Source organism: Gossypium arboreum, chromosome 8, assembly GCF_025698485.1.
Source record: "Gossypium arboreum isolate Shixiya-1 chromosome 8, ASM2569848v2, whole genome shotgun sequence".
In the NCBI taxonomy this organism is placed as follows: Eukaryota; Viridiplantae; Streptophyta; class Magnoliopsida; order Malvales; family Malvaceae; genus Gossypium; species Gossypium arboreum.
The window spans coordinates 99,072,812-99,088,777 of NC_069077.1; the positions used below are offsets into that span (position 1 = coordinate 99,072,812).

The 15,966-nt window shown below is 35.2% G+C and overlaps 2 protein-coding genes across 5 annotated transcripts; one reads left to right on the forward strand and one right to left on the reverse strand.

Moving 5' to 3' along the window:
- Positions 1-1,490: 1,490 nt before the first annotated feature.
- Positions 1,491-5,905, forward strand: LOC108469690 (protein PHOX1-like). Of its 3 annotated transcripts, none has more exons than XR_008286968.1 (3): positions 1,491-4,295; positions 4,390-4,645; positions 4,850-5,905. XR_008286968.1 is itself a non-coding variant. In XM_053031548.1 (2 exons), exons 1-2 carry the CDS (start codon positions 2,159-2,161, stop codon positions 4,536-4,538), a joined length of 2,286 nt encoding a protein of 761 aa, XP_052887508.1. In that variant the 5' UTR covers positions 1,491-2,158; the 3' UTR covers positions 4,539-4,649. The 3 variants fall into 3 exon arrangements, 1 of the variants encoding a protein (XP_052887508.1); XR_008286969.1 differs by having other exon boundaries at positions 4,899-5,905; XM_053031548.1 differs by lacking the exon at positions 4,850-5,905 and having other exon boundaries at positions 4,390-4,649.
- On the reverse strand, positions 5,621-13,841 carry LOC108469692 (uncharacterized). 2 transcript variants are annotated; one of them, XM_017770682.2, is made up of 16 exons: positions 13,691-13,841; positions 12,457-12,786; positions 12,239-12,367; positions 11,937-12,144; positions 11,254-11,400; positions 10,728-10,802; positions 10,404-10,475; positions 10,168-10,239; positions 9,673-9,744; positions 9,491-9,562; positions 8,893-8,964; positions 8,711-8,782; positions 7,947-8,090; positions 7,068-7,139; positions 6,499-6,645; positions 5,621-6,062 (listed from the first exon to the last, which is right to left on the reverse strand). In XM_017770682.2, exons 2-16 carry the CDS (start codon positions 12,652-12,654, stop codon positions 5,878-5,880), a joined length of 1,737 nt encoding a protein of 578 aa, XP_017626171.1. In that variant the 5' UTR covers positions 12,655-12,786; positions 13,691-13,841; the 3' UTR covers positions 5,621-5,877. The 2 variants fall into 2 exon arrangements, with proteins under 2 accessions (XP_017626171.1, XP_052887509.1); XM_053031549.1 differs by having other exon boundaries at positions 12,457-12,966; positions 13,691-13,837.
- Positions 13,842-15,966: the final 2,125 nt, after the last annotated feature.

The window sequence follows — 15,966 nt, forward strand, 5'->3', positions numbered from 1 at the left end:
CTTCGAAAATTGAAGAAAACTTAATCAAACTTAAAAAAATCTGATGATCAGAAGTTCGTCCACGCTCACCGTACCAATTATTGAGTAATATTTTCTCGTATGTTATTGATAGGAGTGTTCGGGTATTTATACATGTTGCTACAGATGCTATTATACCTCATGATAGGACCCCACTATTTTGTCTTGACTCCGCTATCTCTAGTATTGACATTTTTTGTCCCTAGTACTGACATTCTTTACGAACTCCAAGTTTGCTGGGCACGTATTTATGGAACACGTGATCCTTTCTGTTTCTGGGACTAACATTCAGAGCAGGCTTCGTACCTGCTGAACACGTGTTTGGGTAGCTTGCGGAGCACGTGGCCCCTACATGCAAGCTCTCTAAGTCCCTACGAGTTAGGCCTTGTGTTACGAGTTGGGTCCTTGGCTTTTCCTTGCAAACTAAGTCTATGAGCTTGCTCTGCGAGTAGGGCCCGCAAGCTTGCCTTGCTGTCTTCTCATGGCTCGCTTCGCACTTAATCTTTGGGTGGAACCTATTCAAATCATGGATCGAAGAGGGCTCGAATTGGTAATTACTAATATATAACACTACTTTTGTTACCGTATCATTAATTTATTATGTCCATTGCATTAGCTCTCCCATCATGACCTTCAATGGAAACGATGATGTGAGCTTGAATGAAAAAGATAATATCAAGGATTTACAATACGGAATTTTTTTTATCATTTGAAGGAAAAAAATTGATATTTTCATAGTTGCGTAGAGACGGAGGGTGGAGGACATTGGGATTGTGGCGGTGACTCCTAACAAAAGTAAATAGTCAACATCACGTTTCCGTAGGAATCTTCTTTCCAACAACACTTGTCTTGCCGTTTACCGTTTGCACTCCAACTTGCTTTGGAAGTTGCTTCAGACCCACCACACTTGAGGCTTTTTATTTATTATTTATACATGTGGTTGAAATTACAAGACAAACATTTCTATTTTATCATCCTTATTATTTTATTCCCATTTTCTGCCAAAAAATTGAGATTTTAAACATGACTTCTTCCAACCTGCCCTTCAACTTTAAAGCTAAGGAATTCTGAACCTTTGTCACGTGTTTTACTATTCTTCTTTATTGCTTTAATATTATTTATTTATTTCACAAATAATTTTAAAAAATTGTTATGTATATTTTTCCCCCATATATCAACGATTCAACCTTTAGGATTAAAATTTATAAAACTTCAAACCAAATTTATTAAGCTATTACTAAATAAATATAATTAGATTTTTATAATTATTTGGATTGGAAGTAGCAAAATCTAAAGAAGCTGACAAGTTTATTCTCTAATGACAAATGAAGGTGGCAATAGTCAAAAAAACAAATCTCTGCCTTTGGCCGTTTTATCAAACGTTACCAAGGAACCTGGAATCCCTTGGAAAATGGGTCCTTTTTATTTTTTCTGAAAAAAAAAAAAAAAAACAAAGAAAGCTTTTTGTGGCGTTCACGTTAAGCTGAAATTCACGTTGTAAAAAAAAACACAAAAAAAGCTACACTAAAATATAAAACAGAAAACGTTGGTCTGTTTTCTTTTCTTCCGTATTCTCCCTGCAACACACATATTCCATTTTCTCACAAAAACATTATCTTTTTCAATTTTCCTGGAAAAGTTCCACACCTCATTTCCCCCACATAAATAATCCCTTGCCTTCAAATTTCCTTCTTTATTTTTGGTTTTGCATCAAGGTCTTATCTTTTTAGCTGAAACTGAGCGTGCCTATTATTCTGTTCCTCTCTCAACTGGGATTTCTTAATACTTCGTTAAGGGCTGACAGCTTCTAGTTTTGAGGTGGTAAAGATAATATATCTTTTTTTCTATTCCCATTTTGGTATCTGGGTTTTAATTCTTTTTAGGTGTCTAAGAGCTTTTGTTTTGGAGTGCTTGTCATATCTGCTGTATTTGAACTGGTTTTTGAATCTTTATTCATATTAAAAGTTGTAAAAAGTTTTAAGGTCTTTTTGGTGGTGGGAGCTTGCTTGTGGTTTTAGCTACTGGGGTTGAGCTTTTTTAAACTTGTGTAAGAAGTTAGTTCAGAACCAGGGTAGGGATTTGTTTTCTTAGTCAGGGTTTCTGGATTGAGTCACGTAATATAGTTGGGGTTGGATTTGCAATGGGGAAGCATAGTGGAAAGCACAAGAAGCAAACAGGGGATAGTAATGTGAAGCAAAAGAAAGTTGGAGACAAGAGTTCGAAATCATATGATTCAGACACGGCAGTTTTCATTGCCATGTCTCAAGAACTGAAAGAAGAGGGGAACAAACTGTTTCAGAAAAGGGATCATGAAGGAGCAATGTTGACATATGAGAAGGCTCTCAAATTGCTCCCAAAGAATCACATAGATGTATGCCATCTTAGGACTAATATTGCTGCATGTTATATGCAGATGGGATTGAGTGAGTACCCCAAGGCTATCCATGAGTGTGATTTGGCATTAGAGGTTACTCCCAAGTATAGCAAGGCACTTGTAAAGAGAGCCAGGTGTTACGAATCTTTGAATAGGCTGGAATTAGCTTTCAGAGATGTTAATACAGTTCTTAACATGGAGCCTAATAATGTCATGGCATTAGAGATTTCAGAAAGGGTAAGAAGCTCACTTGAGAAAGAAGGTTTACCTGTTGAATTGCCTCTAGAATCCGTTGAACCTCCAAGTACTTCGAAAACTCCGAAAGTTGTTAAAGAGAAAACCAAGAAGAAGATCAGCAAAGCTAAAGAATCTGTTGAACCTCCAAGGGGTTCATTAATTTCGGAAGTTGTCCAAGAGAAAACAGAGAAGAAGAACAAGAAAAAGATCAGTAAAGCTGAAGAATCTGTTGAACCTCCAAGGAATTCACAAATTCCAGAAGTTGTCGAAGAGAAAACCGAGAAGAAGAACAAGAAGAAGATCAGTAAAGCTAAAGATAACAAGGCTGCGGATCGAATTGAGGAGAAGGAGGTTGATGGAAATGTAGAGGAAAAGAAGGCTGAGGATAAACTGGTTATAGAGGAGAAAATTAGCAGTAAAGCGGAAGAACCAAAGAAGACTGTCAAGTTGATTTTGGGTGAAGATATAAGATGCGCTCAGTTACCACTTAATTGCAGCCTTCTTCAACTAAGGGAAGTAATTCATGATCGATTTCCTAGTTTGAGAGCAGTTCTTGTCAAATACAGAGATGGAGAAGGTGATTTAGTCACAATCACCAGTGATGAAGAGTTGAAATTGGCTGAAATATCAGCAGAATCCCAGGGTTCTGTGAGGCTGTATGTTGTAGAAGTCAATCCTGAGCAGGATCCACTCTTCGAGAGATTTAAGCATGAGGAAGTTCACATTCTTGACATCAAACAAGGTAAGGCAACTGAAAATGGCCATGCCAGAAAAGTTGTGGAAACCAGAAAAGAATCGTGTTGCATTGATGACTGGATAATTGAGTTTGCTCAACTATTCAAGAACTATGTTGGGTTTGATTTAGACGCATACTTGAATCTCCATGAGCTTGGTATGAAGCAATATTCTGAGGCCATGGAGGACATAGTTACAAGTGAAGAGGCACAGGATCTTTTCGACATGGCTGCTGAGAAATTCCAAGAGATGACAGCATTAGCATTGTTCAACTGGGGAAATGTTCACATGTCCAGGGCAAGGAAGAGGGTATACTTCACTGAAGATGGTTCGAGAGAATCTGTACTTAAGCAGATCAAAAAAACCTATGATTATGCACAATTAGAATATAGCAAAGCTGGTAAGAGATATGAGGAAGCACTGAGAATCAAGCCAGATTTCTATGAAGCTCATCTAGCTCTAGCACAACAACAGTTTGAGCAGGGAAAACTTTCTTGGTATTATGCAATTGGCAACAATGTTGATCTGGAAACATGGCCTTCTGAGGTGGTCCTGCAGCTTTATAACAATGCTGAGGAAAATATGGAGAGGGGTATGCAGATGTGGGAAGAGTTAGAACAGCAGCGCCTGTGTGAGCTTTCTGATTTGAAGGATGAACAAAAGCAGTTGAAGAAAATGGGATTGGATGGTTTACTGAAAGATATAACAGCAGATGAAGCAGCAGAGCAGGCAATCAACATGAGTGCTCAGATAAACATTTTATGGGGCACCATACTTTACGAACGTTCGAACATGGAATTTAAACTAGGGCTACCTGTCTGGCATGAATGTTTGGAGGTTGCTGTTGAGAAGTTTGAGCATGCTGGAGCTTCTCCCACTGATGTAGCTGTTATGGTAAAGAACCACTGTTCAAATAACATTGCTTTGGAAGGTAACCTATGGTTAGAAATTCATAACTTTTTGTCATCAACTGGACATCTGCTTACCCCTTGAAAAGCACTAACTTACCTTTCTATCACTTGCAGGTTTAGGGTTTAAGATTGACGAGATAATACAGGCATGGAATGAGATGTATGAAGCTAAAAAGTGGCAGAGCAAGATTCCATCATGGCGACTAGAACCATTACTTAGACGGCAAGTTTCCAAAATTTATCATGCACTGGAGCAGGCATAAGTTCCATACTGTTTTGATTGGGATTTACAGGAGAAAGTTGGGTCAAAAGACCATTGTTAAGTGCTTCATATTATATGAAGTGATATGAAGTACTGCATTAAAGTTAGGTAAGCTGATTCTTTCTTTAGTACAAAAAGCAATTGACCATGTCACGAAATCTTTTGCAATTCATATTATGCATTTCAAAATTTCACTTTTGATATGTTCGCTAAACTGGTTTGTGACATCCAATTACATGTTTTCAGAAAATTGTATGCAATTTATTTAAACCATTCATTGCCATGAATAACATAGGAGCATCCCTTGTGCAGGTTTTATTGCCATTATCTTTTACATCAAGTATCAGTCTTGAACTTTCAGATTCAATGGAGAGACTACTGGATTGCTGAAAGTTGTGTGATGTGATTTTGAAGAAATAGGTTCAGTTTACATCAATACATGTGTTGGGGAGGAGTTGAAGCATGAGAGCAGGGATCCGATGTTTTTTTTATGCTTTCTGCTTTGGTCTTCATCAGCTTCTCCCCTCAAAACAAGTAGGAAAAAACATGCTGAATTCATTAGTTGCAATAGTTACCTGATTGACTTGTTATTACTAGCTGCATGTATCTTATACTGGTTTCAAGCATAGGCTGTGTTCATCAAGGAAGACGAGCTTTGTGTTCGGTTGATGATGATCCTAGATTTGGTGCTTGTATTACTATAAGGGATTTAAGGATTGTGAATTTTTATTTATTTATTTTTGGAATAGCAAGTATTGTGAACTTATTTTCAGCTTTTGCTTCTACTCTTTGATACTCAAACATGTATTTCTAATTGGACCTGGGTGAACTCTTTTGTTACTTGAAATCTGGTTTTTGTTTCACTACTATGCTCTTATAGTTATGACACTAGTGGATCGAAAATCATAATTTACTCAAATTTACCCCAAACTAAATTTACAAAGTTCCACCTTTAAACAACTTGAACAAGTAAGACTCCTGAACAGCTCTATTACCCGAATAGATGGAATCTCATACTTACCCCTCCCCTCATTATTTGCCTTCCGTTTCAAATCTTCAGAAAGAAACTCGACAGGCAACGTGTACTATTAAACAAGAAATTTCTATTAACAAATCTTTTAATTTTGTTTTTTCAAAACAAGAAAAGAGGAAATGCCAAATTCAGCAACCACACATTTACAATCACTTCAGTCCATAGAATTAGCACAATTGTCCCTTCATCCCATTAGAAAGCAGCTTTTCACGTTTCAATATACACTTATTTAGCTGTTGAGATAGCTATCCCCAGCTGATAGCAGCTATTTACGATTACAGCATATGTTGCAGTTGTCCCCAAGCATTTATTCTGGTCGAAAGCTAACCAGATTGGGGAGGGCAGTCGACTGAAGCTTCTTAATTTCAGCCGCAGTTACCTTGCAGGACTCCAAAGACAGTGACCGTAAATTCTTCAGAGGCTTTAGATACGGCAAACCATCATTAGTTATGTTGGAATTTGAAACATTCAACGACACCAATGCATTCAGTCCTGCATTTGCAACACAAAATGCAAAATCCATGAGAAGGGCTCAGTGAGGGTTCATAGAAAACGATAACTGACTACAAGATTTTCATATTCAGGAGCAACTATTAGCAGTGTACCCAAATAAGCTCTCAATTCACCAATTGTCTCCATCATATACATTTATACTTTAGACATACTTCCTGGCCAACTAGTCATAAGTTACTAGACAGCAGTAAAAATGCGGCGAATTACTGATTCTGTTGCAGAATGCCAAGTGGGAGTGTGGGACTAATGCTAGATGAGATAACCTGACACTAGAGATAAACTACCATCTTATATACATCACTGTATCAGTTTCTGTACAAGCACAGTAATGTTTGTTCTAACAATTAGGGGAAAGAAGACAAAACACTAAACACTACCACAAGCCTAGAGGAGGAAAAAGTAAGGCAAAACATACCTGAAATCAACTCCAAGGATTTGTTTGTCAGGTTGCAGTTTTGTGAAAGGTTCAGTAGCGTTAAGGAGGGGAGATCTTTGATATTTTTCACACCAGCATCAGTCAAACCCCCTCCACATATTTCAAGGGACTGGAGGTTCTTAAAGCCTGTCTCACATGAAAAGAGGTGGTGTAAGAATATTGAACACGCAAAACTGGATCGCATAAAAAAAAACTGTTGATAAAAGTTTACAATTAAATTGAGATTTCATTTAACTCGGTTTAGGTTTATTTACAGCAATCATAAGAACACTGTCATTGGATACACCTCAGTTTATCTACTAAAGGACCTTATATTTCTCAAAGTTACCCCTGAACTTTCTCAAGTATGTCAAATTTTTATATCCAATCTGCAAGAGGATGTCAAATTTTTATATCCAATCTGCAAGAGGCCATGAGAATAGAAAACAAACCACCAAACATAAAAACAAGTTTCCTAAATAAGCAAAAGCGAGAACATCTAGGAAACCACAATCATCACACAACTTGCAATTATTAATTACTTAAGGCATGGCAAAATGTTTACATACATCGCAAATAATTTGTTCCAGTGTCTGAAATCCTAGCCCCAAAAAGATCTAGATGCACCAGTCCAGTCAAACCTGCATCAACAAAATAATAACTATAAGAACAAATTGACGACTTATATGCATCCTTAAAAACATTACATAATGGGAAGAGAGAGAAGTATTTAAAGAGAGAGATCAGCAATTTGAAGCCACTTTGACTTGGCTTTAGGAATATGAATATGTCAGTACAGACATCTTGGTGAAGCAAATTGATATGACATTCTTAATAACGGAAGGATACACCAGGCCTAAATGGTCAATAAACTATTAAACTGGCTTCAATATAATAGCACAATTATACACCAAGAGCCAGAGACAAAAATAGTGCAAGAAAATTTCCACCATAACACTAAAAAAATAACTTTAGTCCACGGAAAGTTTGAAGTTACTGTTTATTCAATTCCAAGTAATGTTGTAATGAATTATCAGAGCTGCCTTCAAAAATCTTTTGAAGTGTTATTATTTATTTACTTTCAAAGATTTATTAATCTGAGGTGATATTTCTCACATATAAGGATCCCGTTCATAGCAGAAAATCCAAGCCTGGCTATCTTGTCATAGTCTAAGAAACGAAAAGATTGTAGACATCGTACATTTCATAACAGTCACCCCTAGTAAAACATAAAAATCAAGGGAAAAAGTAACTCCAAATCCCTTCACAATAAAAGGACCAGCAAAAGACCTCTGCTTCAACCGAAGATGCAAAATCTAATTTCAGAAAGCCTTAAATAGTTGCACGTGAGAATGCGACCAAACTTAAGAGACACCAAGTTAGAATAATAATCTAAGAATGAAAATACCACAAAGTTAGAATAATAATCTAAGACTGAAAATACTAACTTGTCAAAGCCGACAGCCCAGCATCTGTAATTTGGCGAGCATCCAGATTAAGTGACTTAAGAGCAGTCAATCCAGACAACTTTTTTAGACCACTATCAGTCACTAAAGTGAATGACAGATTCAAGGTCTCCAGATGAGTCAATCCTAATAAAGCAGAACCAAGTCAGCATCATGTATTTAACATTCTAATGCAATGAATATTTCAGAAAATAGTGAAATCAAGGACATCTAGCTTTATAAATAAGACCATGCAGAACTGGGTAAGGATCAAAATAGGTTATTTAAAACATCACAACCATAATGTTAAAGCTTTTCGTTAGATCATTGACAAAGCCAACGCCATAGAAAATATCATGGTCCTGAAATCCGTAATAAATTCTATTCATTGATATAAATTCAGCCTCGTCAGTGTCAATGTGCAAGGCATAAATGCACTTATGAATGGACCAAAATGGAAATATTAAACATCTCTCACATCTTCAAATTGTCACCATATAATGAAGGAATACACATAAAGGGAATCCACGTAAATTAGCCACTTCAATTGTATAAAAGAACATATTAACTCAATAGAAAGGACAGGACAATTAAGAAAGCCATCTTAATGGAATCTGCAAACAATGTTATTTATGAGAACAAACCTCACAAGAAGATATGTTTCAATAAATGTATTACTGAAACTCAATCATATTCATAGCTAATAGCAAGATTTTAGAACCAGTAGTGTCACACAGGTGTAAGATTATAAGAGATAGATTATTAACCAGACAGGTGTCGCAGTCCACTGCTTCCGACTTCAGTATCGGACAACTCTAGACTTTTGAGGAGTGAAAGGCCTGAAAATAAAAGCACAAGATGAACTCAGTCATGAAAATTTTCAAAGCAAAGGGAGACCCTCCCAACATAACAGTTCAACTAGCAGGAAAATGAAGCATGTCATATAAACCTGTTAAATTAGCAAGGCCTTCATCCCCAATTTTACATGAATCTAAATTCAGGCTCTCCAAATTTGTTAATCCTGGAAAGAAAAGATATACCAAATTAAACAAACTTAACACCATTTCAAATACAAAGGTTGCCAAAATCAAATGTAAAATGAGCCAAAAGAACAATAGTTCAGTTTATTCAAATTCAATCAACAATAATGACGTGAAATGCAAACCAGGATGAGTACATAGGGTAGGCATAGCAGTTATATGGTTTGCAATGGAAATTGTTCACTTTTGGACCACAGGTTATGTTATTTCAATCATTGTAATTGTCAAAATAGAAAGCATAAGATAGCAGTTCGTGAATACCATCATTATAGTTCAATCAAAAGTTTTGCCTGAATAAGTCTAGTGCCAAATCAAAAGCCACACCTTTAACAATATGAAGGTTTCAATTCCCATATTTTATGGCAAGTAACATGCAATTCACTAACCTAGAAAAATCATTAACTCGAAAACCCTCTAATTATTGTTCAAGGAAAAGAAGAATACAAATGGTCCACTCCCAGCAAGAGTTAAATGAGGGAGGGAGGGAGGGAGGAAGGGAGAGAGAACCTTTTAGGTGCACTAAGCATGCATCTGTTATATTGTTAAATGCCAGGTTCAATACCTTCAAACTCTCAAGTCCTGCAAATTAGTAGTAAATAATGTCAACATTCCAACTATACTTAGCAACGAAGTAGTTCTATGTGTTGATTCAAGAATCAAAACATTGAAAGAAATCAAATACAACTCACCAGAAAACTTGTCACATCCATCATCAGTCAGGCCACATCTTCCTACATTTAAGAATGCCAAAGCAACAAGAGCTGCACATAGAATAAATATTTTATAATTAACTGAACATGTTATATGTTCTCTGGTATCAAGTTGAATAACATATTACAATCCCAGTCCCAGCTTCAAAGGGAGGAAAAAACTTGAGAGATGGTTGCATAAAACATGAAAATTATTATAGTTCCAGGAAATTCAGTAATCACTCAAACTCCGTGAACTTGTTAATGACTCATTGTTTGTTGCACTATGATGAAGTTTGATCTTCTATGCATGATAATGGTAGAGACTCTATCCTTATCCACCTATCTCCCACCTATAAGACAGTACATCAACTAACCAATTTCCCACATGAACCACATATCACTAAATCTGTAGCCACAACCTTGCTCAATGTATAGCAGCTAGTAACTGTACTATTATAGTATCAATGGAAGCTCTGTAACGAGAAACTGTACCTGAGATGGAATCCAAACATCCAGCAGTAACATTACATCCTTCTAGATTCAACATAACAAGTTTGTGCAAACCTGCCATGGACAGGTAAGATGTATTAATCATGTAACAGATGTATTAGGAAATGATCCAAGAACAATTAAGATAAAACAAAGAGAAGTCCTATCCTTCTACATAGCACAGACAAAAATTTGTTCTGTTAGTCCACCACTATGCAAAAGTGCAGGTAGTCAAATACCTCTCAAATAAGACAGCCCAAAATCTGTAACGTTACTATTTGATATTTGCAACTCCTTCAAATTATTAAGCCCTGAAATAAAAGGGAAATGTAAAGCCATACCCCCCAAAAAAATCTCGAATCTACTGCCCTTATGTGAGTTGGTGCGTTGTCAATTATACATGCTAAATCTTACTTGACTGTAAACAAAATTAAGAAATAATAATAGAAAATACACTGGCAAAACCATCAGAATGCAATGATGAGCTTACATGTCAGCTTCACTTATTATTGTTGTGAGAAAAAGTACCACCCTCTATTAGCTAAAAATAATGTCCAAATTACCTGAAATAGCCTTCAAGTCCAAGTCTGTGATACATTTACAGCATCTGATATTAAGAGATTCAAGTTTGGACAAACCTGAAAAAAGTAAAAAAATGACAGCTTCAGAGCGAAGAATTTCTGGAAGAGAGTTGCACTAACCAGCTAACATAGGAACTCCAACTAAAAATTGTGTAATTCATAAAACTGGTTGACTCTCCATTCTAGAATGCATAAAGATCATATTTAAATGCAATATGAGATTGGATCCTGGTTTAGCTTATCTGCCAGCCCACACACTTTCATCCCAATATATGATATCTATTGTATTTCCATTTTCTCATGTTGTTCTCAGAATTGCATGATCAGAATATACTAAATTGCTTATGCAATTGCATGAAAGAAAATAAAATAAAAATATCAATTACAAAATACATGAAATAGAGTTCAGAAGAGTTTAATTGTTACAAACTGCACACTTTTGGAGGTGCAAACAATTCAGTAGAACACAAGCATTCTAAGGTCTCACAAGGATTCATTCAAAACAAACCTTTAATGTGTACAAATCCACCATGAATCCCTGTGCACCTCTCCAGGTCCAACTTTTCCAAGTTTATTAAGCTGGAAAAGGCACACATTCCTTCAGCTGTAATTGCAGCACTCTTTTTAAAACTCAAGGATGTCAAGTTCGTTAGACCTAAAAGTTCAAGGAACATAATGCCCGTGATCAGCACAAAAACAATGTCAAACAGCATGCCAATCCAAAGAACTATTGCATAGATATCCTAACCACAGAACGACACTATTATGCAAAATTTTATTGTACTATTAATAAAATAGATTATATGGGAATAACATTTCTCTAACCACGATCACTTAAGAGTTTTATGGGATTTCTTTAATTTTTACAACACATTTAATAGATACTTCATACTTAACGGTTTCCAAACATGTTATATTGGAAGCATGCCATCTTTATTTTAGGTTTTTTTTGTTCCCCTATGAAATATGATTTTAAATAAGAAACAGCACAAAATAGCAAAAGAAAAGCCTTGAAATAGAATCTGCCCCAACTTTTCAGTATCATTGGTCCACTACAGAAAATAAATAAAAGGAAAAACATATACAGAAGACTTGTAATTCTTTACAAGTATCTTGTCAAGCTAGAATCTAGGAAAATGCCAGAAACTGGCCTATGGTAACATCTATACCAAGAAAGAAATAGAACATTACCACTAATATGCTTCAGTCCAATTTCTGAAATATTTTCACAGTGGTTAAAAGTTAAGGCTTGGAGACTCGAGCACTCTTTTAGGAGACCCAAGCCAATATCTGTCACATCAGAACCAGAAAGATCAACAGAAAGTAAAGATGTCCCCTGTGAAGAGATGACATCCATCCAACTATCCTGCACTCCGGGATATTCACCCAACCAAACATCCTGTCAACACGATGAAAATCAGGTAAATTTCATTCTCTGTGAAGACATAAAAAAATAAAGGTGCTCCATTTTTAACCATTTAGGGAAAACTCACCTCTAGAGCACAATCACGAAACTTTTGAAGAAAAACATCAGTAAGAAGATGAGATAGAACCAACTTGTTGAAAATTTGTTGACTTATATCCTTTGGAAGCATTGTGAATGAACTATACTGGTTGATGTCCTGTGATAGGAAAAGAATATAATTTCAAGAAAAAAAGAAAAAAAAAATCCCCTAAAGGACATGCCAGATACCAATGTGATAAGACTTACTTCGCATATTTTATGGATGCATAATTCCATGAGAGACGGGCAATTGGCCAATCCAGGCTGGTGAACCACCATGGGCCGAGAAAAGGAGGTTAGAAGCCACTTTGAACTACCACTTTTTCCGTACCTTCCAGACACTCCTCTTCTCATTCCATCTTCAACGACCTGTTGGTCTCTTTTCCTTGAACACACTCCCCCCATTAGACTAATAGTCTAATAAATTATCAATAAATATCATGAAGCAAGAAGAAAAACCAATTTACTCCCCATTTTAGAACCATCAAACATGGTCTGAACTCTGAAGTCTAAACGCTGCTTCACCTTACAACACAACTGAACAGAAACAACAGCATCAGAGAGTCAGCTCTTTAAAGTGTACAACGAATGCAAAACCAAAAGACCAACAAACCCATTATCTCGCATAAGTGACATTGGACTTATGTATAAATCAAAGCTAGCAGTACTCATCCCGAGCATTGTGAATGCAAAATTCTCGTTGGTAAACAGAAACGGCTATAGATTCATAAAAAAAGAAAAAAAAATCAGAGCCATCGAAAGCAACAGTTACAGAGAAGTTCCTGAAATCCAGCTTTGAATAGTTTAAGGGATATCTCATCGTGAGCATTAATTCAAAATAAATACAGTTATTAAAGGGGAAAAAACAGAGCTTAAGAAACAGAACGTTTAAGTGTTTAAATAACAAATTAAGCTGCATCTAATTCTTAACTTGCATCCCGAAAAAGCCAACATACATAAATTACAAACCCCTAGAATAAGTATTCAAAACCCCATTTAAAGGACAACGCATAACCTCCCTCATTAAACCATAAAATAAAATTAATAAATGCAACTAAACATTTAAAAAAATAAAAAGATCATATGAAACGATGATCAGGAAGTGTTTTTACTTTTTACACCACATTTACCTGTCTACTTTATCATCAACAATTTTTTTTTTACAAAAAAAAAAAAGAAGACAAAAGGTAATCAATGTAACACGTCAAAATAAAGAAAAAAAAACTTCCTCATAAAAATTCGCAATTTAAGGAGCGAAGAGCTAAGGATAGTTGAATTCTGGTGCTTTGGCAAAATAAAATAAAAGAACTTTTAACTTTTTTTTTCCTCTTGAGGAATCAAACGAAGAAAGGACGGAAAAAAGATCCTAAGAAATAAAGACCACAGTATCGAATAACGATCATATTCACAAAAAAAAAAAAAGAAGAGAGAAAAAGGAGACCTTAGAAAGAGAGATATAATCATCAGATCATAATCAGAGCGGAAAAAGGCAAAACACTTGCAGAGAAATAGAAATGGAAGGACGAGGAGGAGAAGGAAGTGAAACTGAAAGAGCAAGAAAGCAGGGGAAACAAGTAGAAGAAGTGAGGGGGAGTTTGTGGAGACTTTGAAGCCGTTTGATGAGTGCCACGTGGAGAAATTTTGATGGAAAAGGACAGGTGGTGGTGTATGAGTAATGTGGGTCGCACTAGTCCCTGTTCTTTCTGCTGGACCGTTTCGGTTAGCGGGCGGGCAAGAAGGGTAAACCAAAAAAGAAAAAAAAAAGTTTGTCCAATTTTATTTTCATATTCTCCTTCGACAAGCTACTTAGTCAATACCCATCATACACGTAGCCGCCATGCTTGTCTTCTTTTATTTATTTATTTATTTTGCTTAAAATCTTTACCTTATGATTTTACATTTTATTTGATCACGCTCGTGACATCATTTACATAATTGTTTTCTTAGTACTCCTAAATAGTGATATTTTTTATTTGCTTTGTGACTTTTAAACGTCTTTTGAAAATTTTAAATTAATGTTTATGAAATTGAAAATAAATTTCAGTTTAATCGATTCAATTGGTTTTGACGATAAAAAGTAAATAAATTATTAAAAATTATAAAAATTAATTTAGTTGTTAGTTAATTAGTTCATGAGTCAATTTATTTTTCTCTTATTAATTCAATATCTCAATTGATTCTTAATCCTATAGATCAATCTAATTCAAACAACATTTATCAAAATACACTTTTAAACTATTTATACCGGCTTACATATTAGGTTATATCCGATACTAAAAGATTATCCATAAAAAAAAAACAGTTCACAAGGCCTAGAACATTTAATTAATCTGGTTATTAATAACAAAGATTCAACAAGCTTGCTAGAAAGGATCATGAGCAATCAAGGTTGTAAGACCAGCAAACTCGTCATTAAACACATTAAGAAGATCAACACACTAACATGACTAGACCGATAATAAACAACCATGCATCGAGTAACCCAAACTTTTGGTATAAATTACCTAAGTTACAACTATCATTCTATTTATTTACATTATATTTCTTCGATTTATTGGTAAAAAGTCCTCAGTGAAAACTAAAAAATTAATGAAGCCCTCAACAAAATTTAGCACCCAATCGAGCCTTTAAAGGATGAAAAACTAATTAATCAAACTCCTCTGTTAATATTGACCATGTTTAACCATTAAGGTTCGCTAATGTGTTTGATAGACCAATCGGAAGACACGTAGTAGTCACGTGTTGCCATCCAAATAAATCTGGACAATCATGTGTCCAAGGTCATCCTAGATGTATTTTTTTAAAATATTTATTTTTTAAAAAATATTTGTTGATATGACAAAATGTCATGTCAGCATGATGTACACGTGGCTACCATGTGTCACCTTCCGATTGGTTTGTCAACCACGCCAGCGAGACTTAACGGTCAAACCTAGTCAATGTTAACAGAAGGGCTTGATTGATTAATATTTCATCCTTTAAGGGCTCAATTAGGTGCTAAATTTTGTTGAGGGCTTAATTGATTTTTTTTATTTTCCACTGAGGGCATTATTTACCAATAAGCCTATTTCTTTTTACCTCTTTAAACCATATTGTTTTCCTATTTCATTACAATTCACCCTAAAGTAGAAGTATAAATGAGACATTGGTGTTTGCAATCTATTTGAGTTCGACTTAAAAAATTTGAACTCAATTTAATAATTATCAAGTCAAGCTCAAGCTTGAGCAATTCAAGCCGAATTCAAGCTTAGTGATAGAACCTTATCAAGCTTTTCACTTTTAATATATATTTTAAATATTTTTATAGATGATGATTGAAAATTCGTAAGGCAAGTGTACATATCGATCAAGTAACAAAGTGATAAGAAGATATCATTCCCATAATGACCAAATTCTGAGTTGCTAAATACCAACAATTCAGTTTTTATCTAATCCATATCAATAAAATAAATTCTAATTACTATTAATTAAACTTAAGCAAACTATAAAGATATTATTAAATAAAACAATAAAATTTCCCATGTTTCTCAATCAATCTTAAAGACTTGGAACTCTAACTTCACCTAATCTAATTAATCAATTATCTCTCATTATCTCTCATTCAATTGTTCAATCTATGTAATCACTAACTCAGGATTCAATGGTATTAACTAGACCTTTCTTATGTCACAGGGCTAGAAATTAAGTCTGGCAAACCATGCGACCTTAGGTGATTTC